This window comes from Oncorhynchus keta, chromosome 17, assembly GCF_023373465.1.
Source record: "Oncorhynchus keta strain PuntledgeMale-10-30-2019 chromosome 17, Oket_V2, whole genome shotgun sequence".
NCBI classification, from domain to species: domain Eukaryota; kingdom Metazoa; phylum Chordata; class Actinopteri; order Salmoniformes; family Salmonidae; genus Oncorhynchus; species Oncorhynchus keta.
This window is the reverse complement of record NC_068437.1, coordinates 15,811,308-15,821,363: the sequence shown is the minus strand read 5'-3', so window position 1 is coordinate 15,821,363 and position 10,056 is coordinate 15,811,308. Positions and strand designations below refer to the sequence as shown.

At 42.7% G+C, this 10,056-nt stretch overlaps 1 protein-coding gene across 2 annotated transcripts in view; it reads left to right on the top strand.

Annotated features, from left to right (window-relative positions):
- The window catches only part of LOC118396514 (sodium- and chloride-dependent GABA transporter 2-like), a 26,051-nt gene extending 20,169 nt beyond the window's left edge, over window positions 1-5,882 (top strand). For both annotated transcript variants that reach the window (XM_035790770.1, XM_035790771.2), the window contains exons 9-15: window positions 334-458; window positions 875-987; window positions 1,263-1,400; window positions 2,187-2,289; window positions 3,342-3,442; window positions 3,730-3,900; window positions 4,090-5,882. In XM_035790770.1, coding sequence (XP_035646663.1) covers window positions 334-458; window positions 875-987; window positions 1,263-1,400; window positions 2,187-2,289; window positions 3,342-3,442; window positions 3,730-3,900; window positions 4,090-4,254 — 916 coding nt within the window. In that variant the 3' untranslated portion in view covers window positions 4,255-5,882. The remainder of the gene's footprint in view (window positions 1-333; window positions 459-874; window positions 988-1,262; window positions 1,401-2,186; window positions 2,290-3,341; window positions 3,443-3,729; window positions 3,901-4,089) is intronic.
- The last annotated feature ends 4,174 nt before the right edge of the window (window positions 5,883-10,056 follow it).

The window sequence follows — 10,056 nt, the reverse complement described above, 5'->3', positions numbered from 1 at the left end:
GTATCAAATATATTTTTTTATATTTTGGGGGCATACCTACAGGGGACCTAAAATTCTAAATCAAATAGCTAAATGATCCATGGTATAACCATCTAAGACTGATAAGTGATTTGTTCTGTTTTACACCCTAATAATAACCTAGTACGCTAATAACAGGTGGTCAGAAATATTTGTTCTGTATCTTTATCTGTATTCTGTACAGTACAGTATCTGTTTCACAATATGGTATTCATTTATCTTTGAAGTTGTTCATTTTTACTGTGACATACATACAGTACATCTGTTATGGCTGGTATCTATGCCTGGCTGACGACTGCCTCTCTGGGGTTATAGAGATTGCTTGGCGCTATGCTTCCTGAACAGTGGGACCAGCTTTGTGGCAGGCTTTGCCATCTTCTCCATCCTGGGCTTCATGTCTTACGAGCAGAACGTGCCCATCTCAGAGGTGGCAGAATCTGGTTGGTAGTTATTTTTAACAGACACACACAGACCTTTCTTGACAGTTCATCATTGGGGAACTGGTCATAATTTTTCATAATTCAACATGTATTTTATTTTAAGTACTTACATACATTTCAGCAATATATTTTGGAATGTGAATTAGTAGAAACGCTGCACACCACTTAAGGAGCTATTGACTGTACAGTACATGTCCCACACTGTTCAAGAGAAAAACACTTTGTTAAACTGTGCTATAATGGCTTTTCCATGATAATGACATATTAATCTTTAAAATTAACTTTCAATGTTCAGAGAATTCATAGGTAACCTAGTAGTTTCACAATACAATTGGGTGGAGGTCAAAGTCCTGCTCACTTGATGACAATTCTGTAATGACCTGTTGTAAAACCTGTATTAACCCTTTCTGTACCAGGTCCTGGTCTGGCCTTCATAGCGTACCCCCGTGCAGTGTCTATGATGCCCTTCTCTCCTCTCTGGGCCTGTTTCTTCTTCATCATGATCGTCTTTTTGGGTCTGGACAGCCAGGTGAGGCTAGAGTAGCACTCTGTCTCCTCTCTCTCTCTCTCTTGCTCACTCTCGTTTTCTCTTTGTCTCGCTCACTCACTCTCTCTTAGTCTCTCTCTTAGTCTCTCTCTCTCTCTCTCTCTCTCTCTCTCTCTCTCTCTCTCTCTCTCCTACTCACTAACTCTCTTTCTGACACACACACACAATATGCTTGTAAACACTGCTCTAACAATGTCCACAGTGGTGTTTTTTAAATCAGTGACACAGCATCCCCTCTGTTCTCTCCACTGCTGTAGTTTGTGTGTGTGGAGAGTCTGGTGACGGCCATGGTGGACATGTACCCTAAAACCTTTCGTCGTAAGAACCGCAGAGAGCTCTTCATCTTGGCGGTGGCCATTGTCTCCTTCCTCATGGGTCTCATCATGCTGACAGAGGTAGGCCACAGCCTAAAATGCCACCCAGGACCCCGATTGGTTCATGGACGCTTGTAAAATGGCTGACCCTGGCTCTGACCCAAACTCTCCACGCATGTCTCAGGAGGAGTTGGAATATGCAGCAAAAATGAAATCCCAAAGGTTTTAATTTAGGGCTTTATTTCTTGTAACATATGCCATTTATCAGAACATTTTATCCAAAGCGACTGTCATTTGTGCATACATTTTACGTATGGGTGGATGATGGGAATCGAACCCACTGCCTTGGCATTCCAAGTGCCATGCACTACCAACTGAGCTACAGATGTAGAATGTCACATTGTCACGTGAATTGAAAGTTGCTAAAAAAAAGAGCCAAATATTGCGGGTTACTGAAATCGTGAACCTTTATTCTGTGCATGATGTTTAGCCTCTCTAACGCCTCAATCACACCAACAGTGTATTTGCGCAAAATGGCATGGAGCAATCATCTGGATATGTGTGCAGCAAAAGTTCAACACTCACCTTCTGCTACCGTTTCTGTCAAGCCGTCTACACACAGAGTTTGACACGTACTTTTGATAAATCACTCCGCAACTGCCTCTGCAATGCAAGGCTGCAAGGCAAACGCAGCGTTCCATTGGAAATTAATGTACTTCTGGTGTACCAAAATGCAACGACACTGTCGATGAAATCGAGGCATGATTTTGTTGTTCTACATGTGGTCTTGGAGGTGGCATGGGGACGATGAAATAGAAAAAGTGTTCCTAGCTGCCCTGCCGTAACGCAACACATTTCTCTCTCCAGGGAGGCATGTACGTCTTCCAACTCTTTGACTACTATGCTGCCAGTGGGACGTGCCTGCTCTTTGTGGCTGTCTTTGAGACTGTTTGCATTGCTTGGATTTATGGTGAGTTGTTTAGCCAAGTTATGTGGGAATGCATTGAGGGGCACATTAGCATGACAAATGGGTTATTTTCATTGAGCCATCCTCTGCCATCCAGCAGTAGTCTGCTATTAATAGAAGTGAAAGGGCATCTGGGAGAGGAACAACTGGCTGAATATGATATTATTAGACCATTTTGAATTATATATATTTTTGATGAGATTGATACAACTTTTAGCGAACAGTTAGCTGTTACAAATTTGTATTGTGTTCCGAAACGGAGCCTGAGGAAGGCCCGCAGCATCATCAAGGACCCTACACACCCCAACCGCGAGCTGTTCCCTCCCTTATCGTCAGGCAGACGATATTGGAGCATGAGGTCTGATACCAACAGGCTCAGAGACAGTTTCTCTCTGCTGTCCATCAGACAGCATTTTGTTGGATGTGTACACTGAGTATACAGAACATTAGGAACGCCTGCTCTTTCCATGACAGACTGACCATGTGAATCCAGGTGAAAGCTATGATCCCTTATTTATGTCAATTGTTAAATCCACTTCAGTCAGTGTAGATTAAAGAAGGATTTTTAAGCCTTGAGACAATTGAGACATGAATTGTGTTTGTGGGCCACTCAAAGGGTGAATGGGCACAGACAAAATATTTAATAAGTGCCTTTGGACGGGGTATGGTAGTATGTTCCAGGCGTATCGGTTTGTCTCAAGAACTGGAACGCTGCTGGGTTTTTCATGCTCAGCAGTTTACTGTGTGCATCAAGAATGGTCCACCACCCAAAGAACATCCAGCCAACTTGACACAACTAAGTTAACATGGACCAGCATCCCTGTGGAACGCTTTCAACACCTTGTAGAGTCCATTCCCGGACGAATTGAGGCTGTTCTGAGGGCAAAAGTGCAGGGGGGTGCAACTCAATATTAGTAAGGTGTAAAGTTTGGTATACTCAGTGTATACCATGTGTACCCCGTACATAAGACAAATAAAACTTGAAACTTTAATGACTATCTGTCGGCTGCTGACTCCTGTCTCATTCTTCTTCTCTTTCCTCACTGTTCCTGTAGGTGCTGACCGTTTCTATGACAACATTGAGGACATGATTGGCTACCGTCCCGGACCTATTATCAAATACTGCTGGATGTTCTTCACTCCTGCTACCTGCTTAGTGAGTATTTATCTTCTCAACTCAACCTTGTTATGTCTCTTGACAGAGGGGTGCCCACTGGTGGTTACTATTGAAAAAGCATCTGACATTGCACAGCTAGGCTAATCAAATTCACAGAGATTTTGTAGAAGTGGGAAAGGTTCAAAAGGAGGATAAGACCCAAATGAAAGCAAGTCAGTATTGTTGTTTTTAAATCAACACAAAATAATGTTTTTGACTCAACCTAGGACGTAGCAACAAGTGACTGTCACGGAGACACAACTGATTGCATTTATTTGCCTCTGCAGGGTACCTTTGCCTTCTCTCTGATCAAGTACACCCCTCTGAAGTACAACAATGAGTATGTGTACCCTTGGTGGGGCTACTGCCTGGGCTGGCTCCTGGCCCTGTCCTCCATGCTCTGTGTTCCCCTCTGGGTGGTCATCAAAATGTGTTCTGTGGAAGGCACCCTGAAAGAGGTTAGTCACACACACCACCCATTGTTTCACCCTCTGTTTGCTATTGTCTCATGTCATGGCTTAAGCTACTGTAAGTTAGAAATCAATACAAACCAATATAACAAACCAATCATGTCCTGCACATATCCTGTGTATGTGACAATAAAGCATCTACAATAGTTGTTGTCTATTTCCTCTGTTGTTTTGTAGCGCTTTACAATCCTGACCACGGCATCCACTGACTTACCTAAAACCAAGAAGGAGCAGGAGAAGCTGCTGGCCATCTTTCCTGGCGATGGGGACAGCCTCCGTCAGAGACACCCTCCCACCAAGGAAGGCTACTTCCCCGTCAACGAGAAGGAGTCCAACTGCTAGAGCTGGGAACATGGACCCAGACCCTCTGAGGTCCCATGTCCATTCCCTTGACATGGCCTCTCCTCAACGATACCTCATAACTGCACAACTGCGGCCAAATGAGCACGGATGCAGTGACACTGGTGCTGCTGTGCCTTAGCTCTTTCTCTCCTGCAAGGTCTATCAGAGACAGTACCGACTACTGCTTCAGATGCTGTCCTGTTGTTAAGTCGTGTACTCTTATGTTTACACACTCAATGCTACTGGCTCTCCGCCATCTACACTTCCATCCACGGGAGAGTCGGTCTCTCCACTTCTCTCTCCTACTGTTGCCTTATCAACCACAAATTGTAGCTGTGTTTTGCTGATTTCTTTCACCAATGGCTAAAGTTGAGCAGACATTGAAATGGTGTGATTCAGTGATTTGTTATATGTCCATTGTGGTTGAGACTTGAGAATGTTTGTCTGATGATCGCACCTGCTTTCTAAGGAAGCATCTTTTATTTTCCTTTTTTTCATGGACATCTCTCGGGCATATGTGTACACAATTTGCTATGATTAAGTATTCTTTTAGTGCATCATGTCGAACTCGCTGCAGTCATATGAGTTGAATGTAATACATCATTCTAATCAATATGTTTGTTAATTTACCTGCTAAACCTTAACTGACAACATTTCTACATGACACATGGAGGAATCAGATAGGCATATGCCAACTGAAATCATCATGTCATTGTGGTTACAATAAGTAATACATCATTTAAAGGCCCAGTGCAGTGAAAAACTAGGTTTTCCTGTGTTTTATATACATTTCCACACAACGAGGTTGTAATAATACTGTTAAATTTTGAAAATGCTTATAATGCCTTTTTAGTGTAAAAGCTGTTTGAAAAGACCACCCAGAATTTCAGCCTGTTTTGATGACATTGCCAGTCAAGTAAATAGACCAATAAGAAAAAGAGTTCCAAACCACTCTGCCAATAACAGCCAGTTTTCAGTTTTCCTCTCCCTGCTCAGACCACTCCCAGAAAGTCCAAGAAAAATAATTGCTTGAAAAATTGCTCTTAGCTAAGAATCTATTTTTGACCATCTTAATTGAAAACAATCATTGTATGGTACTTCATTGTTACCTAGAAATGACTTGATATTGTTATAAAAATGACTGCATTGGACCTTTAACAATTTCTCATACGAACACTGTGACTTCAGATTGAAATATGTGCATGTGCTAAAATGTCATATCTTGTAATATATTTAATATCCAGATTTATGTCACAAAACTTGTGTCAAAAAGAAATCTGAAGCCCACCTGAAGTACAAGTGTCTCTGTTTCTATTGTAGTAACCTGTAGGTGACTAACTAGTAGGCTATGCTAGCCTGAGGTTGTTGTTTGCAATTCGAATGGAGTCAGACTTACTGTAAATGTATTGCAATTGATTCAAAAGCTTACTTGGAGATATAATCATTGTGTATTAGCATTTTAATCATAGTCTTATGTCAGTTTTGAAATGTAATACATTAATATTTGCATTGCTCTCATTCTTGGCTTGATTTTAAAAAAATGGTATACAATCGTATATATATATTTTTAAGCTGTATACCATGTCCAATATGTGATAAAGCACATGATAAACATGGTTTACAAACTAGTGAAGTATGGACTGTGTTGTGCAACATTTTTGCATTGGAAATCATTGTACCGTACAACAGTATACCGCCATAGTGAGCAGTTTAGAGGTGACAGACCAGTTTCATACCTTTAATGTTCACACACACGGTGCTAGATAGTCTTTGCTATTTGCTTGTAATGTCTATTCATTATCTGCTTTTCCTTAGCGAACAATAACTTTGAACAGTATAAGCTCTTACACTTCCAGTATGTGTTTGTCAGGTCATGTCTAGTCAAGTGCAAAGCTGAACACCGTTCACATGCATAATTACAACTGACATTGTAAAATACAAATATTTGTATTAAAAGTTTTAAAATAAATACGTCATATCACGTCACCCCCCAACAAGAGATATTTGAAAACTGTTCCATCCGAAACCCCGCTAGAGAGAGAGGGAGAGAGGGAATGCATTCATGCATTCCAATGGCCAGAACATGGTAACAGTATCAACATCAGAGTACATCAATAACCAACAGAAATCAATCTATTGAGGTATGTGTGTGCTGTATGCCTTTATTTCCCTCAAAAAATCTCTAATGTAACATATTTAGTATATGTGTGTGTTTACTATTGAGCAAATACAGGTAACAGACAAAAAAAAAGCTTTATTGACACACACTGAGTGTACAACACATTAGGGAACACCTTCCTAATATTGAATTGCACCCCCTTTAGCCCTCAGAACAGAACGATGCTTAAAAATCCTTCTTTAACATGTCACCTCCCCTTCATATACAATGATTGAAGTGGATTCAACAAGTTACATAAGGGATCATTGCTTTCACCTGGTCAGTCTACAGTATGTCATGGAAAGATCAGGTGTTCCAAATCTTTTGGAATTCAAAATCAAATCACATTTATTTAATTATATAGCCTTTCTTACATCACCTGTTATCTCAAAGTGCTGTACAGAAACCCACCCTAAAACCCCAAACAGCAAGAAATGCAGGTGTAGAAGCATGGTGGCTTGGTAAAGACTCCCTAGAAAGGCCAAAACCTAGGAAGAAACCGAGAGAGGAACCAGGCTATGAGGGGTGGCCAGCCCTCTTCTGGCTGTGCCGGGTGGAGATTATAAAGGAACATGGCCAAGATGTTCAAATGTTCATAAATGACCAGCATGGTCAAATAATAATAATCACAGTAGTTGTCGAGGGTGCAACAAGTCAGCACCTCAGGAGTAAATGTCAGTTGGCTTTTCATAGCCGATCATTGAGAGTATCTCTACCGCTCCTGCTGTCTCTAGAGAGTTGAAAACAGCAGGTCTGGGACATGTAGCACGTCCGGTGAAAAGGTCAGGGTTCCATAGCCGCAGGCAGATCAGTTGAAACTGGAGCAGCAGCACGGCCAGGTGGACTGGGGACAGCAAGGAGTCATCATGCCAGGTAGTCCTTAGGCATGGTCCTAGGGCTCAGGTCCTCCGAGAGAGAGAGAAAGAAAGAGAGAAAGAAAGAGAGAATTAGAGAGAACATACTGAATTCACACAGGACACCGGATAAGACAGGATAAATACTCCAGATATAACAGACTGACCCTAGCCCCCCGACACATAAACTACTGCAGCATAAATACTGGAGGCTGAGACAGGAGGGGTCAGGAGACACTGTGGCCCCATCCGATGATACCCTCAGACAGGGCCCCAACAGGCAGGATATAACCCCACCCACGTTGCCAAAGCACAGCCCCCACACCACTAGAGGGTTATCTTCAACCACCAACTTACCATCCTGAGACAAGGCCGAGTACAGCCGAGTACAGCACAAAGATCTTCACCACAGCACAACCCAAGGGGGGGCGCCAACCCAGACAGGAAGACCATTGTCAGCAACTCAACCCACTCAAGTGATGCACCCCTCCTAGGGAAGGCATGGAAGAGCACCAGTAAGCCAGTGCCCCTGTAATAGGGATAGAGGCAGAGAATCCCAGTGGAGAGAGGGGAACCGGCCAGGCAGAGACAGCAAGGGCGGTTCGTTGCTCCAGAGCCTTTCCGTTCACCTTCACACTCCTGGGCCAGGCTACACTCAATCATATGACCTACTGAAGAGATGAGTCTTCAATAAAGACTTAAAGGTTGAGATCGAGTCTGCGTCCCTCACATGGGTAGGCAGACCATTCCATAAAAATGGAGCTCTATAGGAGAAAGCCCTGCCTCCAGCTATTTGCTTAGAAATTCTAGGGACAATTAGGAGGCCTGTGTCTTGTGACCGTAGCGTACGTGTAGGTATGTACGGCAGGACCAAATCAGAGAGATAGGTAGGAGCAAGCCCATGTAATGCTTTGTAGGTTAGCAGTAAAACCTTGAAATCAGCCCTTGCCTTAACAGGAAGTAGTGTAGGGAGGCTAGCACTGGAATAATATGATCAAATGTATTGGTTCTAGTCAGGATTCTAGCAGCCGTATTTAGCACTAACTGAAGTTTATTTCGTGCTTTATCCGGGTAGCCGGAAAGTAGAGCATTGCAGTAGTCTAACTTAGAAGTAAAAAAAGCATGGATTTTTCTGCATCATTTTTCGACAGAGAGTTTCTGATTTTTGCAATGTTACGTAGATGGAAAAAAGCTGTTCTTGAAACAGTCTTGATATGTTATTCAAAAGAGAGATCAGGGTCCAGAGTAATGCCGAGGTCCTTCACAGTTTTATTTGAGACGACTGTACAACCATCAAGATTAATTGTCAGACTCAACAGAAGATCTGTTTATTGGGACCTAGAACAAGCATCTCTGTTTTGTCCGAGTTTAAAAGTAGAAAGTTTGCATTATCTGCTATGACTACAAGGTCCGATAGGAATTCAGGGAACTCAGTGAGGAACGCTGTATATGGCCCAGGAGGCCTATAAACAGTAGTTATAAAAAGTGTTTGAGTAGGCTGCATAGATTTCATGACTAGAAGCTCAAAAGATGAAAACGTCTGTTTTTTTTTGTAAATTGAAATTTGTTATCGTAAATGTTAGCAACACCTCCGCCTTCGCGGGATGCACGGGGGATATGGTCACTAGTGTAACCAGGAGGTGAGGCCTCATTTAACACAGTAAATTCATCGGGCTTAAGCCATGTTTCAGTCAGGCTAATCACGTCAAGATTATGATCAGTGATTAGTTCATTGACTATAACTGCCTTTGAAGTGAGGGATCTAACATTAATTTTCCCTATTTTGAGATGTGAGGTATCACAATCTCTTTCAATAATGGGAGGAATGGAGGTCTTTATTCTAGTGAGATTGCTAAGGCGAACACCGCCATGTTTAGTTTTGCCCAACCTAGGTCGAGGCACAGTGTGACGTTAGGCTTGATCGGTCTCAATGAGGATAGCTCAGCTGACTACAATGACTGTGCTAGTGGCAGACTCCACTAAGCTGGTAGGCTAGCTAAAAGCCTGCTGCCTGGCCTGCACCCTATTTCATTGTGGAGCTAGGGGAGTTAGAGCCCTGTCTATGTTCATAGATAAGATGAAAGCACCCCTCCAGCTCGGATGGAGTCCGTCACTCCTCAACAGGCCAAGCTTGGTCCTGTTTGTGGGTGAGTCCCAGAAAGAGGGTCAATTATCTACAAATTCTATATTTTGGGAGGGACAGAGAACAGTTTTCAACCAGCAATTGAGTTGTGAGACTGCTGTAGAGCTCATCACTCCCCCTAACTGGGAGGGGGCCAGAGACAGTTACTCGATGCCGACACATCTTTCTAGCTGATTTACACGCTGAAGCTATGTTGTGCTTGGTGACCTCTGACTGTTTCATCCTAACATCGTTGGTGCCGACGTGGATAACAATCTCTATACTCGCCAGTTTTAGCTATAGCCAGCACCATCTTCAGATTAGCCTTAACGTTGGTAACCCCACTCAGTGTACACCAGATCGGTGCAATGAAATGTGTTGTTTTTACATGGTCAACTATAGCATTATGGCACCCATGGAGCAAATTAGGATTAAGTAGATTGCTCAAGGGCACATCGACAGATTTTTTAACTTGTCTGCTCAAGTATTCAAACTAGCAACCACTCAGTTATTGGCCCATCACTAACCACTAGGCTAACTGCCAAATTAACAGAAACACCAACATAAACTGTCCTAATAGGGCATTGACCCACCATGAGCTAGAACAGCTTCAATGCACCTTGGTATAGATTCTACAAGTGTCTGGAAGTCTACTGGAGGGATGTGAC